General features: G+C 36.5%; 1 protein-coding gene across 1 annotated transcript in view; it reads left to right on the top strand.

Annotated features, from left to right (window-relative positions):
* Positions 1 to 24,939, top strand: part of ATAD5 (ATPase family AAA domain containing 5) — a 46,043-nt gene extending 21,104 nt beyond the window's left edge. Inside the window, exons 8-23 of the mRNA XM_049637857.1 lie at positions 1,865 to 2,022; positions 3,096 to 3,255; positions 3,719 to 4,048; positions 5,599 to 5,695; positions 7,092 to 7,171; positions 7,352 to 7,494; positions 7,592 to 7,742; positions 13,107 to 13,280; positions 14,012 to 14,145; positions 14,850 to 14,943; positions 16,426 to 16,490; positions 18,323 to 18,503; positions 20,373 to 20,554; positions 21,885 to 22,750; positions 23,423 to 23,581; positions 23,686 to 24,939. Of these exons, the coding sequence (XP_049493814.1) occupies positions 1,865 to 2,022; positions 3,096 to 3,255; positions 3,719 to 4,048; positions 5,599 to 5,695; positions 7,092 to 7,171; positions 7,352 to 7,494; positions 7,592 to 7,742; positions 13,107 to 13,280; positions 14,012 to 14,145; positions 14,850 to 14,943; positions 16,426 to 16,490; positions 18,323 to 18,503; positions 20,373 to 20,554; positions 21,885 to 22,750; positions 23,423 to 23,581; positions 23,686 to 23,764 (3,053 nt within the window). The 3' untranslated portion in view covers positions 23,765 to 24,939. The remainder of the gene's footprint in view (positions 1 to 1,864; positions 2,023 to 3,095; positions 3,256 to 3,718; positions 4,049 to 5,598; positions 5,696 to 7,091; positions 7,172 to 7,351; positions 7,495 to 7,591; positions 7,743 to 13,106; positions 13,281 to 14,011; positions 14,146 to 14,849; positions 14,944 to 16,425; positions 16,491 to 18,322; positions 18,504 to 20,372; positions 20,555 to 21,884; positions 22,751 to 23,422; positions 23,582 to 23,685) is intronic.
* The last annotated feature ends 497 nt before the right edge of the window (positions 24,940 to 25,436 follow it).

The following is a 25,436-nucleotide window of genomic DNA, read 5'->3' as shown; positions in this document are numbered from 1 at the left end:
GTCACGATCTCGCAGTTCGTGAGTTTGAGCCCTTCTTGGGCTCTCCGCTGTCAGCCCGTCAGCACAGAGCCCACTTCGGATCCTCTGTCCCCCTCTGCCCATCCCCTGCTTGCGCTGTCCCCCAAATAAATAAGTATTAAAGAAAGTATTTTTAAATGTTAGAAGTAATATGAGAGTGTAAGTTGACTTGAAATGAGGCTAAAGTTTAAAGATAATTCTTAAGGAGATTTTAGTGAGAATTTGCAGTATGTGTTTCATTGTCTATTCCTCAGTCCTGGACTCCCTGTTCTGCATATGGGGTGTCAGGGCAAGAGAGCCAGAGGCATCCTCAGCCCTCACCACCTTATGCAGCGAAGAGCAGGCGTGCGGGCGGGACCTCAGGTGGATGTTCTCCAGGGAGGCACTGTGTTCCGAAAGGAAGGCATTGGTCTTCACACATGCAGCCTGTGTGTGAACAGATCACCTGTAAGACTTTCTCAGAGGAGCTCCAGCCCTGTCCTCGTCCGATGGGCTGTTGAATGTGCAAGGGAGATGTTTGCCTCCTTTCCAGAACAGCTTTTCCTCTCTCGTTGCATCTAAATCCCTCCTGGAGCAGGTAGCAAGTAGCTCGACACTCCAGTTCACCCTTTCCTCATATACACCGTGCACAAGGGTGAGCTGTTTGCACAAGCCTTCTGCACGGTGGTCTTAGCTTGATCAGAACCTGTTTCTGGTTGGATTCAAATGCTACCGCAACCACAATCTTACTTGACTTACATAGTTTTTAATTACCAAAAGTGTACAGAGCTTTATTTCTTTTCCTTGTCGTTGCTCCTACCTAGAGCGTTTTGTGTCTGTGAGTGTGCACACTCGCGTGCGTGCACAAAAGCATTTGTGTTCTTCTCAGCTGGCTTTGTGGTTTGGTTTAATGCACTCCTTCTACTCCTAAAATATGCTCTATGTTCTCTTCTTTCTTTTTTCCTTTTGTGTTTCTGACCTTGATAGCTTTTCGGTTTTGTTCAGCCTCCCATTTGTACAGGGAACTTCCCAGCCAGCCCTTCTGGTGATACTCTTCTTTCTCTTTCTTCCTCAGCTCTGCCATTGGCCATTCGGTGGACGAAGCCCTTCTTGTTATTTTCACCAGTTCAGTTTTATACAGCATATTCCAATAGTATATTCAACTGTAGAAGTTAGTTATACGTTTCTTCCCTGATTTTGATCAACATTTTCACCAGAGTGCTACTGTAAAACTTATCATATGTGTTTGTGCATCAGGAGATGAAGCAAGCACAGAGACAAGCTCTCTCTTTTTGAGCCTGAAGAGTTGGGGCACCTGGGTGGCTAAGTCAGTTGACCGTCCGGCTCTTGACTTTGGCCCAGGTCATGATCTCACATCTCATGATTTTGAGCCTCGCATCGGGCTCTGCGCTGACCGTGAAGAGCCTGCTTGGGATTCTGTCTCCCTCTCTCTTTGCCCCTCCCATGCTTACTCTCTCTTTCTCGCTCTCAAAATAAATAAAAATAAACTTAAAAAAAATAGAACCGGAGGAGTTAATCACACATTTATTTACTGGTATGCCAGGTCTGCCCTCAGAGTTCAAACCTTAAACCAGGATGCGAACTGCCCCTGAAATTCTTACCCCTAGTAGCAAGGGTTGATTTCAAAAGAAACGAAGTTTGCTATCACTTGGTTATTTTAAACAATTGGGAAGGAAGACTCAATATTTTTATTAATTGTATTTGTTGGAGGAGAGGAGTTTGGTTTTTTGAGTTTTGGTATTTTTGTGTTAACTATGTAGCTGTCAGGTCTTTTCACGTTTGCGTATTTGGCATTCGATGTAATGAATGAAGATAATTAAGACCTTTGTTTTCTGTTTTGCTTTAGGATGCCATTTGTGGCATTTGAAACCACCCACTTGCCCTCTCTTAACCAAACTTAAAGAACTGGATACTAGAGTAATAGATCTCTCAAGATGTGTTCTTGCTCTTGGTGAATTTTCAACATTGAATTCAAATTCTAAAAGTACTAATTCTGCTGTTGTGGTAAGTACCAGAGATCCCGGCTATTGTATGGTGTTTCCTTCATATCTTCAGAGGGAAAGCAAACAGATATCTGCTACTGTGGCCTAAAGTTCTTTTTTCCCTGGAGTCCAGTTTTAAAGAATAAATCCCAAATGAGGTAGACATCTCTTTTAAATATTCCTGGAGCTTTAGAAACATTTTAAGAATTAATGGTAGCCAGGGCACCTGGGTGGCTCAGTTGGTTGAGTGTCGGACCTTGGCTCAGGTAATGATCTTGTGGTCTGTGAGTTCGAGCCCCACGTCAGGCTCTGTGCTAACGGCTCAGAGCCTGGAGCCTGCTTCGGATTCTGTGTCTCCGTCTCTCTCTGCCCCTCTCTCTCTCTCTCTCTCTCTCTCTCTCTCTCTCTCTCAAAAATGAATAAACATCATGGGGCGCCTGGGTGGCTCAGTCGGTTAAGCGGCCAACTTCGGCTCAGGTCATGGTTTCGCGGTCCATGAGTTCGAGCCCCACATGCTGACAGCTCAGAGCCTGGTGCCTGTTTCAGATTCTGTGTCTCCCTCTCTCTGACCCTCCCCCGTTCATGCTCTGTCTCTCTCTGTCTCAAAAATAAATAAACGTTAAAAGAATTTTTTTTAAATGAATAAACATTTAAAAAATTCTATAAAAAAAAGGAATTAAGGGTAGCCAGTTTCAAAAGAATATTAGATTATATAGCACATTTAGATATTGTGTAAATCAGCATTCTAATCTAATGTGTAAAGAACAATTAGTTGAAAGAGGGAACAAGAAAAATATGAATTAAGTCCCTAAAAATCTATGCAAATGCAGCTTTGCTGTTAAGGTTTTATTTAGTCACTGAAGCTAATCCTACATTAATATTGACTAGTTATCGACAGAAAATGGTTGGTGACTAATATTAATAGACAATGTGGGGGGCACCTGACTGGCTCAGTGAAGCAGGCAACTCTTGCTCTCAGGGTTATGAGTTCAAGTCCCACGATGGGTGTAGAGATTACTTAAAAAAAAATCGAAACGTCTTTAAAAAAAACAGACAGTGTGGGTCCATTATTGAGCTTTTTTTTCTTTATTGCAGTTTGTGGAGAGAAGGAAAGATTTGACTGAAGAAGTAAGAAATGTTTTGCTGGAGGAAATTAGGTGGTCAAATCCCGAATTTTCTTTGAGGAAATATTTTTCTTTGCTTCTTAAAAAACGAAGTGAGCACCAGGTACTTTCTGAGTGTCATCGTAAACAAGGTTAGTGATAACTGTTATCATTTACATTAACATTTTGTTTTTGAAAACATTAAGACTTGGTCTTTGACTCTTGGAAGTCCACTGAGAGGATATTGCTTATGGTTGGCAGGGAAAATTGTTCAAGTGTATTAAAGCATCTTGTTCAATGCAGTGTTGGCCCCTGCCATTCTCCACAGGTACAAACTCAAAGACAGCTTTAATTTTGTTAAAATATTAATAGTTCATTTAAGGAAAGCCTTAAGTGAGATCATTTGAACTGACTTGCCTTTATATAACTTGTACAAAAGGCAATCTGAATAACACAATATTCTGCTTGCTTTCAGTGGCCCACATTTGATTCTTGCCTCTTCATTTTGTAGTAATAAGATTGTTGGATATTTTGAAGTGATATTAAGATTTTGGATATTAAAATTTGTTTTTTGTTAATTAGTAAGCGCATGCATTTCTCTAACTTCTGAAATAGGAAGTCCACAACTCGAACCTGATGTGAATCAAAAAGAAACCAAAAGGAAACGAGTGGAAACGGAAATTCAGAAGTCAAAAAGAAAGAAGCCAAACGAGTATTCACAAAGTCCAAAAAAGATAAATGGGAAACCAGAAGAACTTGACAAAAGAAACAACTCCACTGGGATAAAGCCAGACTCTTGTAAAGGCCTTCTTTCTAAAACATCCAGGAAGAAACAAACTGCTTCGAGTACAAAATGTAAATTAGAAACAGAAGCAGTTGAAGATTCTGATGTTCTGATAATAGATGATGGCAAAGAGCCTACATCAGAAAGATCTCCTGTTCCTGGTAAATTAGATCTTCTTCCTCTGGGCCTAGAACTTTTTTGTTTGTTTTCTCTTCTTGTTCATTTTCTCTTTAATATATGTTCTTTGCAACATTCAAGCAATATATGTTTATAAAACAAGAAGTGGAAGCCTTACTAATTATAATCACAGTCTTACAGAAAACCACATTTAACAGATAGGTGTTTGGTCTTTGATTTTTCTGTGTGCTTTTTAAACAACCTGGGATTATATCTCTTTAACATGTCTCTGACTTACTCCCATTTGGGTTCTTTAGCTTTTTCAAAAATATTCTATTGAATTGATTAATTCGTCCATTTATGTGGCTGAATGGATGTTTTAATATTTGTATAGAAAGTCTCCTCTATCATTTTTTTAAAAACTATTCATGTATTGGGGTACCTGGGTGGCTCAGCTGGGTGATCATCCGACTTCGGCCCAGGTCATGATCTTGCAGTTCGTGGGTTTGAGCCCCACGTCGGGCTCTGTGCTGATAGCTTGGAGCCTGGAGCCTGCTTCAGATTCTGTGTCTCCATCTCTCTCTCTCTCTGCCCCTCTCCTGCTTGTGCTCTTTCTCTCTCCAAAAATAAACATTAAAAAAAATTTAAAAATTATGTTCATGTATCTACTCTGCTGAATAAGCTGTAGATTCTCTTACTCCACAAATCCCACTGGGGTTTGATTTTGCATTAGTGTATAGATTAATTTGGAGTGAATCGGCATGTTTACCACATTCAGTCTTCTCAAATGGGAGTGTGGCACATCTCCATTTACCTAGGTTGACTTTGTAGGATATTTTAATGTTTCTTTTCAGGGATCAAAGGATGCTTCACAAAAATTACGCTGCCTTTATTCTTTAGATTATTTCCTAAGAAATAATAAATTCCTTTTCATATATCATGTTTTTTTAGTGATTACTTAAATTTTAAGCATGTACTTCTATTTTTTCATAATTTTTTGTAAGTAATCTCTACCCCCAACATGGGACTTGAGCTTACAACCCTGAGATCGAGTCACATGCTCTGCTGACTGAGCCAGTGAGGCACCCCTAATTGAGTACTAACTTTTAAACTTTACTTCCATGAGACTTTATGGCAGTTAGTTTTTTGGGGTTTTTTGTTTTTTGTTTTGCTAATTATTTTTTTAGTGTTTATTTATTTTTGAGACAGAGAGAGGCAGAGCACAAGCAGGGGAGGGGCAGAGAGAGACACACATAGAATCCGAAGCAGGCTCCAGGCTCTGAGCTGTCAGCACAGAGCCTGACGTGGGGCTCGAACTCATGAGCTGTGAGGTCATGATCTGAGCTGAAGTCAGACACTTACCAACTGAGCCACCCAGGTGCCCCTATGGTGGTTAGTTTTTAAGGGGGAAGAATTGATATGAAGATATGAAGAATTTTAAATGTAATGTTAAGTTTTGAAATTGCCCTTTTGATATTTTGTAAATATAAATACTGTACAAATATTCATTGTTTACATGAAACAATAATGTAAATGTGTAAAAATATATGCTTATATTAAGGAACAATGCTTCAATGTATATGTTTTGCTTTAGATTCTGGAACTGAAGACATGCTATGGACAGAAAAGTATCAACCCCAGAACTCCAGTGAGCTCATAGGCAATGAGCTAGCTATAAAAAAATTACATAGGTTGGTAAAACATGTAAAAGAATTGAGAAATAGTTTTACATTTAGTTTGTTTTGAATCTAGTTTGTTTAGTTTGTTTGAATCTAGTTTTACTATTTGTTTTATTTATACTAAAATATAGAAATTATAAAGTATTACTTGTATGATAAAATCTTTGTAAAAAAGAAAATTAAGAAAAACATGAAAAGTAAATATCCTTCTTTTCTATTTCTACTCTCTAGAGGTAACAACTATTAAAGGTTTCTTGTAGAATCTTCCAGAAAAAAATTTATGCATATGTTAGCTCCTTTCTTCCTAACAAATAGGGTCATATTACTACTAATTCAGGTCCATAGTCCTTTGTCCACAATTCCCACATCCAAAAAAGTTCTGAAAATTAAAAGTTACTGACTTACGGTTTTTATGGATCCCACTTGGTAGGAGTTCATACCTTTTTAAAAAATTTTTTTAACGTTTATTTGTTCTTTGAGAGAGAGAGACACACAGCGCAAACAGGGAAGGGGCAGAGAGAGAGGGAGACACAGAATCTGAAGCAGATTCCAGGCCCAAGCTGTCAGTACAGAGCCCTATGCGGGGCTTGAACTCACAAACCACAAGATCACAATCCGAGCTGAAGTCAGATGCTTAACTGACTGAGCCATCCAGGCGCCCCTCATATCTTTTTTTTAAATAAAAACATTAAGTGATTATTTTGTAATACCAGAGACCCCAGAGGGGTATTGTGTTATGTGTGGTATATGTACCAAATTACTTTTCTAGTATCTAAAAAATTTTGAATTCTAAAACTCACCTGGTCCAAGGGATTTCATATAAGAAATAGGGGCCTATAATAATAGTTAACACTTTGAGCTTAGTACTGTTCTAAGTGCTTGCATTGTTCTTAGCCCCTGTAAGCCTTACAACTATACTATGAGAGTAAATACTGCTGTCCTCATCTTATAGATAAGGAATGGACCTACAGAGGTTGAATTATTTGTCCAGGGTCACCCAGCTTGAAAGTAGTGGGGCTGGAACTCAAACTTGAGCAGTCTAGCTCTAAACTAGAACTTAATCTTTCTGCTTATACTTAGCACTGTGTATTAGACATGTTTCATATCATCACACAGTCTACCTGAACTCTTTATACTTGTTCTGTACTGGTTTCATAGGTGAGGGTACTGTAGTGTCTCTTTTCTCCTACTGAAGTACTTTTATGTTTTTCCCTTTGGAACCTAATCTGAACAAGGTTGCAGTGGATATCCTTGTACATACAGTGTTGTATATTTTGGTAAAAAATTACTTCCTTTAGAAATATTTGTGCCCATGTAAAAATATTTTACTATTTCGTTGATTCAAAGAGATATTCTGTGAATATCTATTCTGTGAATTAGTTAATTAACACATATTTTCTTATGGCAGTTGGTTGAAAGACTGGAAGAGACGAGCCGAATTGGAAGAAAGACAGAATTTGAAGGGAAAAAAAGATGAGAAACAGGAAGGTATCTTGAGGCATTTTCAACATTTCACTGAACGTGTTTAGTTAGATTGGCTCTAAATGTGTATGAAATTTCTTAATTGTATTTTATATTTGATTTCCTAGTTTTTGTAAATAAGTATCTAGCATCTATTGCTGCCTGAGCAATTATCAAATGATAATTTGCATTTGAATAATTTTTCAGATCTGTCGGATAGCATTGATTTTAAAGGCAGTTCAGATGACGAAGAAGAGAATCGCCTTTGCAATACTGTTCTGATAACAGGGCCGACAGGAGTGGGGAAGACTGCCGCGGTGTATGCGTGTGCTCAGGAGCTTGGATTTAAGGTTAGTAACAGCTACGCCAGGAGGATGTTAATGTAACTGTTGCACTCGAATTAAAGGAAGACCGACCATTCTGCCTTGCTTTCATGTATTCTTCCAGATATTTGAAGTCAATGCCTCTTCTCAGCGCAGTGGTAGACAAATTCTGTCTCAACTGAAGGAAGCTACCCAGTCCCATCAAGTGGACAAGCAAGGTGTAAACTCTCAGAAACCTTGTTTTTTTAATAGTTACAACCTAGGCAAGTCACCAAGTAAGTAAATTATTTTGCTTAGGTCATAACCTTTGAGAGAAAGTGAAATCTACAAAAAGAATTTTAATCAGCATTTTTTTTTTTTTGCCTTTTGTTTTTTAACCTTTTCCTATACACACACGTGCGTGCACCTTTTTTATGTTTTCCTGGATGGTTTTAAAATAAACCTCAAGACCATCATATAATTTTATTTGTATGTACTTCAGTAGGTATCTCTAATTGATAAGGGCCTTTAAAAAGCATAACCAGGGGTGTCTGGGTGGCTCAGTCTGTTAAGCGTCTCACTCTCGATTTCAGCTCAGGTCATGGTCTCACACAGTTTGTGGACTCGAGGCCCACATTGGGTTCTGCATTGACAGTGCGGATCCTGCATGAGATTCCCTGACCCTCCTCCACTCACACACGTGCTTGCTCCCTCTCTCAAAATAAATAAACGTAAAATAAAATAAAAAGCATAACCACAGTAATCATTATTAGACCTAATGAAATTAGCTATATATCTTAATTTGATCTAATACATACTCTTATTTTGGTGTTCTATTGTTTCAAATGGTTCCTGCAAATTTGGATTCAAACAAGGTTTACATCTTACATTTGACTGATGTCTTTTAAATATCTTCCAGTCTCCCTAATAATTCCCTCATCCTTTTCATATCATTTATTTGTTGAAGAACGTGGGTCATTTTTCATAAAATCTCTCACATTTTGGATTTCACTGATTGTATGTTCATGGCATCAGTTAACATATTCCTCTTCCCTATGTTTCTTGTAAACTGGCAGTTAGATCTGTGCTATTGATTAGATTAAGGTTCTGTTTCAGGGCTACCATACATGCATAGGCGGGCCTGTGTGCTTCCTATGGCATCAAAGCGGAAGATAACTTTTGTAATACTCACATGGCTCAGTGAGTTCAGTTGTTTTCAGGCTGATCCATCCATTATAAAGTTCCCCGTCACTCTTTTATGTAGCCATGAATGATCTTTATCTAGTAGACTGTTTCATTAGGAGTTAAAAAATGGGTGATTTTGTAATTCACTGAGCCTTTCTGAATTTATTAGTTGAAATTGTAAGGAGAATTTCTCTTCATCAGTTGTTTGGACACTTTGACATACAATTTGTACAGGAAAGGCATGAGAAATGTTTCATTCTTTCCTTTTTAAAAATTTATTTTGTTTGTTTTTTTAGAGAGAGCATGAGTGGGGGAGAGGGGCAGAGAGAGAGAATCCCAAGCAGTCTCTGTGCTCAGCGTAGAGCCTGACGTAGGGCTCAATCCCACAACCATGAGATCATGACTTCTGAGCCAAAATCAAGAGTCAGACGCTTGATGGACTGAGCCACCCAGACACTCCCATTCTTTTCTTTCATTTATCAGTTCTTAAAGTAATGGTGCCCTAGTAATCTCTAAAGTTATCCAATGAGTTTTTGGGTAGTCTACTTTTTTTTTTTTTTTTTTTTTTAAGTATTATGAGGAACTCATGGATTTGTATCTATTTAATGTGTTTCAGTCCTATGTGTTCATTATTCGTTATGGCTATTACAATTTTCTTTTTGTCACTAGTTTAAACAGCTGTGATTTTGATGTGGGTTGCTGGAGTTTTCTTCATGTTTCATGTGGTTGGGGTTTGTTGAGCTTCTTGGATGTATGTGTTTATAGTTTTCATCAAATCTGGAAAATTCCAAGCATTGTGTCTTTTTTACTCTTAATTAAAATAGGTTTGACATATAACATTGTATAAATTTAGGGCATACAAGTGTTAATTTGATACATTTCTATATTGTAATATGCTTGCCATTGGATTGATAATTAGCATCTCTATCATGTTACATAATTATCACTTCTTTTTAGTGGTTGGAATAATTAAGTTATAGTCTCAGGAAGTTTGGTGATTATAATACAATGTTGCCTGTATTTACCATACTGTGCATTAGATCTCTAGGATTTATTTACTCATTGCAAGTTTGTACCCTTAAACAATATCTGTCCTGTCCCCGGTCCCCTTCTCCTGGCAACCACCATTTTACTCTCTGTTTTTGTGAGTTTGACTTTTTAGATTCCATATATAAGTGATGTCATACAGTGCTTGCTTTTCTCTGTCTGACTTACCTCACTTAGCCTAATGTGCTCCAGGTCCATGCATGCTGTCATAAATGGCAGGATGTTCTTTCTTAACGGCTGAATAATATTCCATTGTGTATATATACCACATCTTTATCCATTCATGCATGGGTACTTAGGTTGTTTCCATAGCACATTCTGTCGTGAATCATGCTGCAGTAAACATGGGAGTGTGTATATCTCTTCAAGATCCCATTTTTGTTTCCCAGAAGCACAACTATAGCAGATCTGTTTTCAGTTTTGGGGAGAAACTTCATGTTGTTTTCAATAGTGGTTGAACCAGTTTACATTCCCCTCAACAGCGCACAAAGCTCCCCTTTTCTCCACATCTTCTCCAGCACTTGTTATCTCTTCAAATAATTTTTCTCTTCTCCTCTCCTTTGACAATTTTAATTATATATATATTAGACCACCTTGAGTTGTCTTCTAGCTTGATGATTGCATGTGCAAGTTTTCAGTCTTCCTTTGCTCTGCATGTTTCATCTTGGATAGTTTCTAACTATTCGAGTTCACAGATCTTATTTTCTGCAGTATCTAGTATACTGTCAGTGCCATCCAATGTATTTTTTTATTTCATACATTGTAGTTTTCATTTCTAGAAGCTTGACTTGGGTCCTTTTTATAGTTTCTGTGTTACCATGCCCAATTTTTCCTGTAAGTTTTTGAACAGAAGAAACACAGTTATGACTATTTTAGTCATAGTGTTCTTGTTTATTAATTAGTGTTCTTGTCTATTAATTCTGTCATCTGTGTCATTTCTGAGTTGGGTTCAGTTAATTGATTTTTTTTTCATTATGGATTGTATTTTCATGCCTTTTTGGTGCCTGATAATTGTGATCAGATGTCAGACTTTGTGCACTTTGTCCAGGTGCCCCTTGTTGGGTATTGGACATTTCTACATTCCCATAACTATTCTTGAATTTTGTTCTGGAATACATTTAAGTCACCTAGAAACAGTTTGATCATTTTGGGTCTTCTGCTATATTAGCAAGACCATAGCAGCATTTAGTGTAAGACAAATTTTGCCATTGCTTAGGTAAAATCCTTCTGAGTACTCTGTCCACTTCCCCATTAATTCTGAAGTTTTCCGTTCTCTCTAATGGGAAGAGGAACTGTTCCCAGCTCTTTGTAAGCCTTAGATTATTTCTTCTAATCTTTCACTGATCACTACTCCATTGAAGGCTTGAGGGAGACGCTCTGCAGATTTCTGGAACACTCTGTGGAGGTCTCTGCTCTTCACTATTCTGCCCTGTGATTGCAATCAGCCTTGGCCTCCCTGGAGGCCTGTTCAGTCTCCTGAACTCAAGGAAACCTCTGGACTGGCTTCCCCCTCTTCACTGTGGCCTATACATTGTCTCAAGGCAGGAACCAGGCAATTCCTGGGGTTCACCTTGTTTGTTTCTTCTTTTAGGTATCACTGTCCTTTTTTGCATTATTTCCAAAGTCTTAAAAAGCATTGTTTCATATATTATGCTTAGTTTTTTGCTGTTATTTCAGATAGATTGGTAACTCCAGTATATGTCTTGGCCAAATGCAGAGCCTTTTTTCTTTTTGTGCTTTTTGACTAGCAGTAACCTGACTTAATTGGCTCGTGTCCTTTACACGTAGCCCCAGTAATCTTTGATATTTGTTTTTGCTTTCTGGCTTGTTAAGATGTTCCAGACCTAAAAGGTAGCTACTTCTCCATGGAGCTGATTGTTTTGGTGAAAGATCCTTTAAGAAGATTATAGAAATAAGGGCACCTGGTGGCTCAGTCGGTTAAGCGTATGACTTCGGCCCGGGTCATGATCTTGCGGTTCATCTTGTGAGTTCAAGCCCTCTATTGGGCTCTGTGCTGACAGGTCAGAGTCTGGAGCCTACTTTGAATTCTGTGTCTCCCTCTTTCTCTGCCCCTCCCCTGCTTATACCCTGTCTGTCTGTCTGTCTCTCAAAAATATATATTAAAGAAAAGAAAAGAATATATCAATAAAATTTAGCCAAGTATCTACTACCTACTAGGTATATTATTTAAATTTGGCATGTATTTTCTTTTTTTTTTTTTAATTTTTTTAATGTTCATTTTTGAGAGAGAGAGAGTACAAGCAGGGGAGGGACAGAGAGAGAGGGAGACACAGAATCCTCCAGACCCCACCTAATGTGGGGCTCGAATTCACGAACTGCGAGATCATGACTCGAGTCGAAGTTGGACACTTAACCTACTGAGCCACCCAGGTGCCCCTTGGCATTTATTCTCTAAAACCAGTCTTTGGACTGATGCCAATCCATGATCAAACAATCCTTGTACTATGCCAAAATTAGAAAAATAAGGACAAAATAGTGAGTTTTTTATAAATCGCAATCTCTTCAATATAAAGAAATATTTTTTTATTTTAAGATTATGTTCCAGGGCACCTGGGTAGCTCAGTTGGTTGAGCGTCCAACTCTATTTTGGCTCAGGTCCTGGTTTCATGATTCGTGAGTTCGAGTCCCATGCTGGGCTCTGGGCTGCTGGTGTGGAGCCTGCTTGGGTTTATGACATAATAGTGATGTCTAGGATAATATCTCAAATTCAAAATTTTCGGTAAGTTTTCAAACATCCGTAATATGCAAAGAATATCATAAGATCTGTGGAGATGGGGTGCAAGAAAAAGAATAGGACAGATACAGTCATGGAATTGTGCACATGTGATGGTACAGGAAAAGATCGTGCTCCTAATAATTGCACGTGAGGACTGAATCGGAGCACTTGGAGGGGAGAAAAGACATGCTCTGGTACAAATGCTTGGTGCCATGGGACCTCAGGAGGGTAGACATCAAACATTTGCTTTTAAACTTTGTATGGATCCTCCAGAGTATCCTTAAAAAACATTCTTTGCTTGTGATATCCACATACTATAGGGAAACTGAAGTCGGATAACAGTGTTCTGTCTGTGCTCAGTATGTACATTATCTCTCTTCCTCCAGCCTCCTCTGAACCCAGGCAGATGTACAGAAAGTGAATGGAGGGATTATGAACATTATTTGCTTCAAGGATGTATGTTTGTTTGGAAAAGAATGTCTTTTCCAAATGCCCAGTTTTACCTTCTCTGATGATAGAATAACTGTAACAATATGCTAATATTTGTACACAGTGTAAGAATGAAAGAAAACTTCTGTATCAATTTTTAACTGGTAAGACTAGTTACCTATCCATAGGCTGTGGATAACTCAGTCTTACCATCTGTTTAACTTTTAGAATATTTACCTTTACGTAAATTTGGTTTTGGCAGAAAAATTAAGCTCTCCTAAGAAAGTTATTACATCACCAAGGAAACTTCCTCCGCAGTCACCACAAAGTAGCGTACCGAAACGAACACTTCCGCCTAAAACTTTGGCAAATTACTTTAAAGTTTCTTCTAAGCCAAAAAAAAATGAAGAAATAGTACTTCTGGAAAATAATAAAGGTAAGACATTAAATTGACAAAATATATGTGATATTTTTTAATAATGACCTTCATACATAAAATATCCTATTTCATGAGTTCCTATTGCTATTTATTTTTTTAATGTTCTAATTCTTTTTTATTTTTCTGTAATCTATTTTTCTAAATGTTTATTTTTGAGAGAGGGAGAATGAGTGTGGGTGGGGGAGGGGCAGAGAGAGAGAGAGAGTGTGGGATAGAGGATACAAGGCAGGCTCTGGGTCAGGTTTCACAAACCAAACGTGAAATCATGACCTGAATCAAAGTCGGACGCTCAACTGACGGAGCCACCTAGGTGCCCCTATTTTTATTATTTTTAGAGAGAGTGAGACCACAAGCAGTGGAAAGGGGAGGGTGGGAGGTGGGGAGAGAGAGAGAGAAAGAGAAAGAATCTTAAGCAGGCTCCAGGCTTAGCGTGGAGCCCGATACGGAGCTCGATCCCACAACCCTGGGATCATGACCTGAGCTGAAATCAAGAGTTGTTCACTCAACTGACTGAGCCACCCAGGTACCTCCTACTGCTATTTATTAAACCTCAGCTACTTTGAAGGTCATACATATGGGAGTTTTGATATTTTGTTTCAGCTTTTTTCTTCCCCCACCCTTGTTTCAGTTTTGATAGGGGGTTTCACTTTGAGCTTAGTTTGCAGAAATATCCAGTGTTATGTTAAAGGTTGATTTGAATCTAAAATATTAATATTTTGTTTATGCAGGAATCAAAAATTCTTGTGAACAGAAACCAATTATTCAGACTAAATCTACAAACACAACTAAGTCAAATGTCAAAGAATTTGGAGCTGAGGAATCCAACAGGAAAAACGCAACATCTCTCATTCTTTTTGAGGAGGTAGGCTTGTGGACATACGTTCATGATATCTTATAATACAAATTTTTGTATGAGGTGCCTGGATGGCTCAGTCAGTTGAGTGTCCGACTCTTGATTTCAGCTCAGGGCATGATCTTGCAGTTCGTGAGCTCGAGCCCTGCTTCAGGCTCTGCTCTGACATTGCGGAGCCTTCTTAAGATTCTCTCTCCCTCTCTCTGCTCCTCCCCAACTTGTGCATGCATGCATACTCTCTCTCTGTCTCTCTCAAAATAAATAAACATAAAAAAAAAACTTATTCTACAGATTACTACATGTGTTACTGTGAAGTGTTGTAAAATAGCCAAGAAAGTCAGGAAGACTTGGATCTATTTGAATTTTAAGTGAATGAAACTGCAACCATAGAAGAATTTTTCAGAAAGATGATTAATGCAATTCAGGGTTATTAATTATTGTTCAGTGATTATAGAAATTATTCTGATTCATACTTGTTCAGGTATAGGTGACTGCTTTTTTTGGTTTAATATTTATTTGATAATTTTTTTTACTTATAATGGTGTAAAACATTTTAAGCTTTCAGTGTGGGCTGAATTCACAGTGTTCATAAATTTAATAAATTCATAAATTTTGTCTCTGACAGACTTACAGTGTATCTAGTATGTGTACATGACATATCCAGCACATGTTTTGTTACTCAGTACACTAATATTCTCATAAATGGTTCTTAGGTTGATGTCATTTTTGAGGAAGATGCTGGGTTTTTGAATGCAATCAAAACATTCATGGCAACAACTAAAAGACCTGTAATCCTTACTACAAGTGGTAGGTAACAGTGATTTTACAGCTAATTACTTTTGGTTAAAATATTTGAGAAAGCCTCAAATTTTAGTTAGAAATGTTCCTTTAAAAGTCTGCTAGTGGGGCGCCTGGGTGGCTCAGTCGGTTGAGTGGCCAACTTCGGCTCAGGTCATGATCTCACAGACTGTGAGTTCGAGCCCTGCGTCGGGCTCTGTGCTGACGGCTCAGAGCCTGGAGCCTGTTTCAGATTCTGTGTCTCCCTCTTTCTGACCCTCCCTCATTCATGCTCTGTATCTCTCTGTCTCAAAAATAAATAAACGTTAAAAAAAAAAAAAAATTAAAAGTCTGCTAGTAAAGGGGTGCCTGTTGGCTGAGTTGGTTAAGCATCCGACTTTGGCTCAGGTCATGATCTCAGTTTGTGAGTTTGAGCCCTGCATCAGAGCTCACAGCCTGGAGTCTGCTTCAGATTCTGTGTCCTCCTTCTCTCTCTCTGTCCCTACCCTGCTTGCACTCTGTCTCTCAAAAAATAAATAAACTTAAAAAAAAAAAAAAGTCTACTAGTAGGGGCATCTGGGTGGCTCATTCAGTTAAGTGTCTGACTTCAGCTCAGGTCATGAGCTCATGGTTGTGAGTTCGAGTCCCACTTTGGATTGTCTGCTGTCAGCAGCGAGCCTGCTTCGGATCCTCTGTCCCGCCCCCCCCACCTCTCTGCACCTCCCCTGCTCATGTTCTCAATCTCTCAAAAAAAATAAACAAACATTAAAAAATAAAAAATGAAAGTCTACTAGTAAATTAACTTTTTTTTTCTAAAATTTGGAGGCTCCTAGATCATTTCTTAAATGAAGAATTACTCAAATTTATGATCAGTTCGCAGCTTTGAGTAATTATAAAATTAATATGTTACCTTGGCAAATGGCACCAATCATCATTCACTGGTCAGAACTTTTTATGGAACCCAGCCTTTCTGCAGTTCCTTAATATTGAACTTAGCCATTCCTTAACCCCTGAGGACACTTCCATATGGATTATTGCCTATTTTAAAGTAAGTTGTAACCAGCCTGATTGCTCTAAACTTCCTAATAATTAGTGTTTGGTGTTCAATTTTAAAACTCATAGTTTTTTTTTCATTATAAACACTGAATTATAACACTGTTTTCTAATATTTTTCATTGCACATATTCAGTAGCATATCTCTGCTATGAATTTCTAGAGGAAAATAAATGTTAGTTTATGTCAGACTCCACTTATAAATTAATGGGTCATTTGACTGTTAGTGATTGTCCTCTAAAAATATTGATATAAATTGTATTATTCAAAGGTTACATGACAGTTTAATTAAAAGATCAATTATTTTAGGTCAAGATAAAAATTCACTTCCTTAATGATTTATAATTTGCATATTTTTATTACCAATGAGATACAGAATATTTTCATAGAAAAAGTATAACTGGACAAAGTAATTTAATGGTCTTAATGGTTTTTTAAAATGTTTTTTTTTTCCTATAGATCCAACATTTAGTTTAATGTTTGATGGCTGCTTTGAAGAAATTAATTTCAGTACTCCTTCACTTGTAAGTTTCGAATTTTGATCATAAATCATATATCACAATTCTGTAAAAGATGGTTTCTTATGATAGTGCCAGTGTATCTTCAGTACATTGCTGATTAGGAGAGTGAACATCTCTGCCCTGTTCCTGATGGTAGGGTGAAAGGCATTCTTGACCATTAAGTGTGATATTAGCTGTATATTTTCATAGATGGTCTTTATCGGTTAGCTGTATTTTTATTGTGAATGGTGTTAAATTTTGTCTGGTGGGTTTTTTCCTGTCTTTTGAAACAATCATCTGGTTTATCTTTTTAATTCTATCACTATGGTGAATGATGTTGTTTGATTTTTGGATGTCAGACCAGTCTTGCATTCTTAGGATAATATGGTCATCCTGCGTTGTGTCTTTTATATATTTCTGGATTTGAGACTTTTTCCCTGTACTTTGTGAATATATTGTAGATTCTGTTATGTTTGTGTGAACAAATATTCTCCTGTAGTATGTGGCAGCTAAAATTTCTGTTCCGTTCTTTTCGTGTTAGCTGGGCTGCTTTGAGCAAGGCCCACACATGGGAAGTTCAGGTATCAACCAGGGATTTGCATTCTTCTTTTAGCTAGAGTTTCTGTTTCCCTACTTTCACTGAACTCCCCTGTCACTTTCCAGCTACGGCCATCATCCCAAACTCTATCCTCTGGTTCAGGCCAGCAATACTGTGAGTTTGTGTCTGAGTTTTAGCCACCATTGCTGCCACCTGCCCTCAGTCAAAAATCAATTTAGAGGAGGTAGGAGAGGATGGGAGTTCATCCAGGGCCATTTTCTTTTGTCCAAGTGTTGGACAAAACTTCAGTTCCCTTCAGTTATCTCTGATTACTCTGGTTAGCTCTGGTTACTCTCTTGTGCCTTCAAGTAGTTTGTTTTTTATATTTATTTGTTACTGACTGTAGAGTTTATAGTTATTACTGAAGGCAAGGTGTGTCTGATAATAGGGTCTTTGTTATTGAAAGAATTCCTAGTTTGTGGGAAGCAAAAGTCCCAGAAGTATTCAGGAGTAATGTATGCACATAAAATAAAGTCAAAAATTTAATAGAGGAAATCTTTTAATTGTCTTGTTAACTTCAAGGTAAAAATGCTAGTGATCTTGTAAAATATGCAAAATGTAAATACAATTTTATTTGTTTCAGCTTTTCAAGGTAAAAAGCTTTCCATAAACAGCGGGAAGAGAAGAGTATATGTTTTGTCATTTTACAAAAAAATATTATAGCAGTATTGATGAAAATGCTAAATAAAATGAAAATTTTTACTTGGTCCATTTATTCTTAAGAAATTATATGGGTTTTTTGTTTTTTGATTTTTGTTTTCATTTTGTCTCATAATGTTTCTTGTTAACTTACATGTATATGTTTGTGGATGCATTGATATAATTTTCTAACTCTGGCTTTTAAAAATTATATGAGTATTTTTCAGTATTGTAGTATTCACATTTTTTTTCTTCTATAGTACTCACATTTATAATTTTAATGGCTGTGAAATATTCCATCAAGTTGTACCATTATTTAAGCTTAAGGGAATTTCTCAAGGTTTAATAACCTTGCCTCCAGGGTTCGTGTTGGAAAATTTCCCATAAAAGTTCCCTTACTGTTTTTAGACTGTATAGTTAATAAAATAAGTATATGTAAAATCTTTTTAATTTAGAAGTATATTCCTTTATATTTTTCTAGATCAGTTTCACTCTCAAGAGCTAAGATATTGTGAATTTTAGTGAAACTTGTCCTACTTTTAGATATGTATTACTGATGTCTTTCTGTTAACTCTACAATTCACCATGTTTCTTTTTTCTTTCTCTGTTTGTTGCTCAGCTAAATGTTGCCAGCTACCTACAGATGATCTGCTTAGCTGAGAACTTTAGAACTGATGTGAAAGACTTTGTAACATTGTTAACTGCAAATACTTGTGATATTAGAAAAAGTATCCTTTACTTACAGTTCTGGATTAGAAGTGGAGGTGGATTTTTAGAAGAAAGACCATTATCCCTTTGTCGTAAGTTGATCTGTTATAAAAGAAATTTCTATAAGGGGACCCTCTGTTAAACTATATGCTGTACCAAAATATCTGAAAGATTTAAAAAATTGTGAGCATCCAGAGATCGTATTAATCTTGAAAATAAACATACATATGTCAATTTAGTTGATTAAAATTTTATAAACACGAAATGTGGTTAGAGTAAACCTGCACATGGAACAAATTGTTACTTCGACATTTATAAGCATAGTTTCTTATAAACAAATAGAATTAAATATTATTTAGCAACTGATTTCCTTTTTCCACTTACTAAAAAACATGTTGGTGATTTTCCCCATATATAGGTTATTTTTGTCTGACTGTAAGTTCTCCTTTAGTTTCAATAGTCTATCATTCTTTTCTCATAAGAACTTTATCATTTCAGAAATGTTTTATTTCTTATCAATCTTTAGTCTCTGTTACCAAATTGAAGTCACAGACATTTATTGAGGACTTTCTCTATGCCAGATCCTGTGTTTACATGAATAAGACATGCTTCCTTCCCTGAAGAAGTTCATAGTTCTGTGGTTTTCATGCTCCATAGCATGTTCACAGTTCTGTAGTTACAGATCCTGCTCTGGGAAATACACAAATATTTAAATAAAACCAAGGTGAAGTTCTGTAATATTAATCCCCTGTCAAGTTTTTTTTTCCTTTGATTAGTTCCAAATTTTAATGTGTTATTCTTTTTCGAGTTAGCAAACGTATGTATTTAATTCAGTGTAAGCTTTAACTGTTTCTTAGAAGTAAATATGATAAATAAGACACAGAAAAATCTTCTTATAAAAAACAAATTAGTAACTATTGCCGTATGACTGGAAATAAAATGCTATACCAAGAACTTTCAAAGAAAAAAAACGATGTCATTATTTCTATTCTTGAAGATTTTATATGCATTTTATTTCTATCTTAAAAAATGCAGCTATGTACTCATTGAGAATTCAAACAGTACAGAAGTATGTAAAAGAAAAGTAAAAGGTCTCCCCCCTTCTTAAGGTTAGCCACTGTTAGAGCTTTATCTATGCATGTGCAAATATTGCTACCTACTTATTTAGCAGAGTTAACCAATACTGTATGTACTGTTAAGCAGTTTGCTGTTTTTACTGGAGAATGTGTTGTTAGTACGTACAATTTTAGTCCTCTCTTTTTCACAGCTGCATGCTATTCCATAATAGAGAATGGATGTAACGTAATTTAATTAACCATCACTTATTAGTGGAAATGGAAGTTACCTTTTGTTGTCATTAAAATGTGCAGTGAATATCCATACACATATCCTTGAGCATATCTGTGAGTACTTCTGTTGGAGAGAATTCTAGAAGTTCGGTTGCTAGGCCAAAGGCTAGAGTACATTTGCATCCTGGAAGGTATTGTCCGGTTGCCCTCCAGAAGATAACTGTACAAATTTATGTTCCCAGGAATAGTTTATGATGGCTTTTTTATGCCTCTGAAAAAATTAGGTCGCCAGTTGTTTTAGTTTTGCCAATTTAAAAGGCGAAAAGCGAATGGTATCTTATTCTAATTTGCATTTCCAAGATCACTAGTAAAATTGCACATCTTTTTATGAGTTTATTAGATATTTGTATTTCTTCTGTTACTTGTCTGTTCATAGTCCTTGTACTTTATTCTTTTGGATTGTTTTGTAAGCCGACCACCACCACCATCTTAACCTCTGTATGCTAGAAATAATGTTTGTATCGTACTTTTTGTGAATTAAAAACACATGTGGAGAAGAAGAAAATGGGAATATAGGTCCAAAAGATGACAGGATCTTATATTTTAAATAATTTTTTGCTGTAATTTATTAAAAATATAGATAGCTAAGATTTTCTTTTATTAATTTTGTAGGAGGAAATAGCAGAAATGTTCAACTGGTTTGCTCTGAAGATGGCCCTGATTCCAAAAATAAACCTAAAAATACTAAAAGGAGTCCTATAGACCTTCCCAAATGTGACACTGGCTGTGTTGAGACCTTGTTTGGCCTTAAGAACATTTTTTCCCCATCGAAAGACTTATTTTCATTTTTAAAGGTATTTTCAATGTCTAGTGTAAAATATTAAATTTATATTCCTTTTCATCTTCCTAACACTCACTCCTGTGTTTTAAATCTTAAAGTTAGGGAGACCTGGATGGCTCAGTTGGTTGAGCGTCTGACTCTTGATTTCGGCTCAGGTCATGATCCCAGGGTCGTGGGCATGAGCATGGAGCCTGCTTGAGATTCTCTCTCAGGGCGCCTGGGTGGTATCAGTTGGTCAAGCATCTGACTTTGGCTCAGATCATGATCTCATGGTTCATGGGATCAAGCTCTCTGTCATCAGCATGGAGCCTGCTTTGGATCCTCTGTCCTTTTCTCTCTGTGCCTCCTGTGCTTGTGCACACGCGCTCTCTCTCTCTCAAAATAAATAGACATTAAAACAAACAAACAAACAAAAGATTAAAAAAAAAAAAAAAAGGAGGGGGCACCAGGGTGACTCAGTCTGTTGAGTGTCTGAGTTTGGCTCAGGTCATGATCTTCAGGCCCCACATTGGGCTCACTGCTGTCAGCCCATGAATGCAGAGCCTGCTTCAGATCTTCTGTCCCCCTCTCTCTGTCCCTCCCCAACATGCGTTCTCCCAAAAATAAATATTAAAAAGAATAAATTAAAAAAATTAAGATTCTCTCTCCCTCTGTCCCTCTCCCCCACTCTCTCTCTAAAAATACATACATATTTTTAAGAAATAAATAAATCTTCAGGTTAACGTAAATTTGCCTATAATTTTCATAGATTTCTGATTTTAACACACTATACCACTTTGACAAACAGTTAATGGATAATGCTCTAAATGCATATTATCGGATTTAGACTAGAATTTAGAAAGATTTCATATTAAAAAAAGACAATTTCAGAAAAGTAGTTTTTAAACAAATGAGCTAACCATTGAATTGGGGTATAAACTATTAAAAATTTAATTCTTCAAATTTTAATAGTTTAAATGTATTTTTTAGACTCAGAACTATTTTATTATTATTATTTATTTATTTATTTTTAATGTTTATTTGTTTTTGAGAGAGAGACAGCACGAGCTAGGGAGGGGCAGAGAGAGAGGGAGACAGAGGATCCAAAGTGGGCCCTATGCTGAGAGCAGAGAGCCCGATGTAGGGCTCAAACTCACGAACCAGTGAGATGATGACCTGAGCCGAAGTCAGACACTTAACCAACCAAGGCACCCAGGTGCCCCCAGAACTATTTGACAAATTAAGGGAGTGTAGGTTAATAAAATTATGAGAGGGTAGCAACTCATTACTTTTAAGATGGTCATATGGGTAGAAGAATGTTCAGACTATGTTCTAACACTTCTTCATTCAAAATTTTTTTTCAGCATAAGATCAGAACAAAGGAAGAATGGTATCAGTTCATCCAGCTTCTTACAGAATTCCGAACACAGAATGTAGATTTCTTATATAGTAATCTTGAGTTCATTCTGCCATTACCTGTTAACATCATTCCAGAAACGGAAAACTTTTGTGGTTCATCAGGAAGTGTGGAGGACACCAGTGCAGCAACAAAAAATATGAAATGTCTTGCTGGGAAACATTCTGAAAGAGAGAAGCCATTGAAAAAGCCACAAAAAAAGAAACAAAAGAAAAAGATGACAATTCTAGATGATAGTGACTTATTTGACTCTGAAGTGGACTTTTCTAATGAATTCCTTAGCCTTTCCCCTGTATCTTCTTCCTCAAATTCAGAAGAAAGCAAAGCCAGAGATAAAGAAAGCAATCCAGAGACAAAGAAACTAAACAAATGTTTAGAGTCTAACATTGAGTCTGTTCCTTGTCCTCCTAAAACACCAGCAGAAAAAAAATGTGCTGCCCTCATTTCTCAGTGTCTAAATTCTCTCACTGAGTTCATGGATAACATGTCCTTCTTAGATGCTCTTTTAAATGATGTAAGAGAACAAAAGGAAATTGGTAAAAATGACTTCAGTTGGACAAATGTTAAAAGCGGACTTTGTGATGAGTTTAGTCTCGAGACTACCGATGGATGGACTTCTCCGAGCTCCGGAGAATTAAAGGCAGCTGTAGAAGCTCTCAGCTTTACTAAATGTTCATCTACTATTTCAAAAGCATTGGAAACCTCCTTGAATTCTTGCAAGAAATCAGGAAGAGATCCAACAAAAGAGCTTACTTTTTATGTTTCACAAAAACGCAGCAATGTATATTTCAGTCAGTCAGCGGCTAATTTAGAGTAAGTCTTGCCTCCTTTTACTTTTTATTTTTCAATAATAAATGATAAAGGGGAAATTATTAGTTTCTTTTTACTAATTTTGAAATGCTTGGCTTTATTGATCATGGTAAACCCTTAATATTAATAATGTAGCTCTTTTTTTTTTTTAATTTTTTTTTAATGTTTCTATTTATTTTTGAGACAGAGACAGAGCATGAGCAGGGGAGGGGCAGAGAGAGAGGGAGACACAGAATCTGAAGTGGGCTCCAGGCTCCGAGCCGTCAGCACAGAGCCCGACGCGGGGCTCGAACCCACAAACCATGAGATCATGACCCGAGCCGAAGTCGGATGCTCAACCGACTGAGCCACCCAGGCGCCCCAATAATGTAGCTTCTAATAAGACAGGGAGACCATCCTGATTGCTGGGAAGAAAAATGAGAGATTAGGAGACTCTTGAATGACAGGGAGTGGGGTTTTGATTTGCTGTGACGGATAGCAGGTAGCCATTAAAGGTTTTTTTCACTTGCGAGTGATTGATGTGTTGAAAATGATACAGTAAGTTAACCCGGAATCTAGTTAATCTAGTCTAGACCAGAAGCAAGAAGTGGAGACCAGAAGCTGGTTGTGTTTGGGATTGTTGCATTTTTATTAGACCTTAAAAGTAAAAAGTAATGCATTCCTTTTCATTTACAGCAGTGCCTGGAAGAGGATAGCAGTCATTAAAAGTGTATTTTCTAGCCGATCCCTTCTAAACCTGGGTAATAGACAAGCTAGTATAATTGAGTACTTGCCAACTCTTCGAAACATTTGTAAGACTGAGAAGCTAAAAGAACAAGGAAAAAGTAAAAGAAGGTAAAGAAAGGCTCTGTACAAGTAACATTGTAGACAGCTATTTCAAGATTAATAAATATCCTCAGCTGATGGTTAAATTGAATTGTTCCTTGTAATTTTGACAGGTTCCTGCACTATCTGGAAGGGATTCATCTTAACATTTCGAAAGAGACTGTGAACACTTTGGCAGCTGGCTTCCCTTAATGTTCACATTAACAATGCCTTGTACAGATTATTATGTGGTCCTCAAGATACATTTTTATATTGATTCATGGAAGAATTTATTTCTGAATGTACATTTAAAACAGGCTATTTGTATATTTTTTATTAGTGTGCAGATATTTAAAATGAAAAAATTTGAGTTACAAATTGTATTTATGATTGTGGTGGTATTTTTTTCTGAAATTTTTTATATTATCTGACTTAGCTTTGTTATAGTATTTTTGTATGTGAGTGAGCTGTTTCTAGACGGGACAGTTCACTAAGATATTTCTAAAAATGTTTCAGTGTTAAATTAATCCATAATTTTTCTCTCTCCTGTTACCTTTAATCCACCTCTCCCTAACCCAACCTTCAGTACTCTGTCAAGTTGTATATATGAATCATCTAGGTGGTGATCTTTAAAAAATAAATTTATGCAATACAAAATTATGTAACATGCAAAAAACTCCCTAGGGAAGAAATTATGCGTCAGTTTTCAAAAAGTAACATCTTCCTGATAAATTTATTTTTAGTGTATTCCTCTGGCATATTTTACCATTGGATCAGCATGTTGACAAAGTGAAAACAAGATTATGAATTGTCGTTTTCATAAATCTTTTTTAGCAACCATACATATGTGATGTCTTGTATATTTTGCCAACTCAAATCATTTGCCTTGTACATTTTTCTTGTATTTTTATATCAGTGATGTTTTATTTCATAAAGATATTAATGACGTTAATATATCTATTTTGGACAAAGTGCTACTCATCAAAATTGTAACAAGGGAGGATTCTACTATACAGGCTTCCTACATCATAGCCATCTCCATTTAAGGTTATGCTTTTGGAGAAAGTATATGTTTTTAATTACAAGATTGTAAAATCCCACATTTCACTTAAAATTATTTTTGCGATCATATAATCAGGTATATCTGAAAATAGTGTCCTATTTCCAATGTTTATATTATGTACTAGCCTAGAATTCAGTTACATTATCTGAATTATGTTTTTACCCCAAAAGGTAAGGATCCTAATTTTGTACAGATGGAAAATATTGTTGTATACCTGTTTACAAATGTGTATGAAGATATGTTTTTACCTCATTTGTTCAATTTACTTTTTCTTGTTATTGATAGTGTATGGATTTAATTAAAGGCTGAAGCTAAGAGGCTTTATGCAATGTTTAAATAGGTGTTCAGGTGTAATCCTCTGGGTAAATATGGGTATTTTATAGGTTTGGATATAGGCTATGTCTTACAGGTTTCGTGCTTGTACAAGAGAGAGAATAGATCTGAAGTTTTGTGGGTTTTCAAGTATATGGATCTTTCTACTGCATACTAGTGTTCATTCACTATTTGTAGACCACTTACCTGTTAATTTGGGCTTTTATTATTAGAAAATTCTGGTAATTCTCAGTAATTGAGAACCAAAGTAAAATAACTATAGAATTGTATTTAGTAAGATCAAAAATCAAGGAACAGGATATTTTCCTCCCTAATAGGGACACATTTAAGATTTTTTATTTAGGTTTAGCATGATTTGGGGAAAAAATTATGAATTCTTAAAGGTAGTAAATTCCTATAAGATTTAGGTCCACTTTTGAGATAAAGTAACCAAATTCTGATGGCTTTTCAATACTTAGCATCTTATCCTTTAAAGTCCTAAAATGAACA

Source organism: Panthera uncia, chromosome E1, assembly GCF_023721935.1.
Source record: "Panthera uncia isolate 11264 chromosome E1, Puncia_PCG_1.0, whole genome shotgun sequence".
Lineage (NCBI taxonomy): Eukaryota > Metazoa > Chordata > Mammalia > Carnivora > Felidae > Panthera > Panthera uncia.
This window is presented reverse-complemented; position numbering and strand designations above follow the sequence as displayed.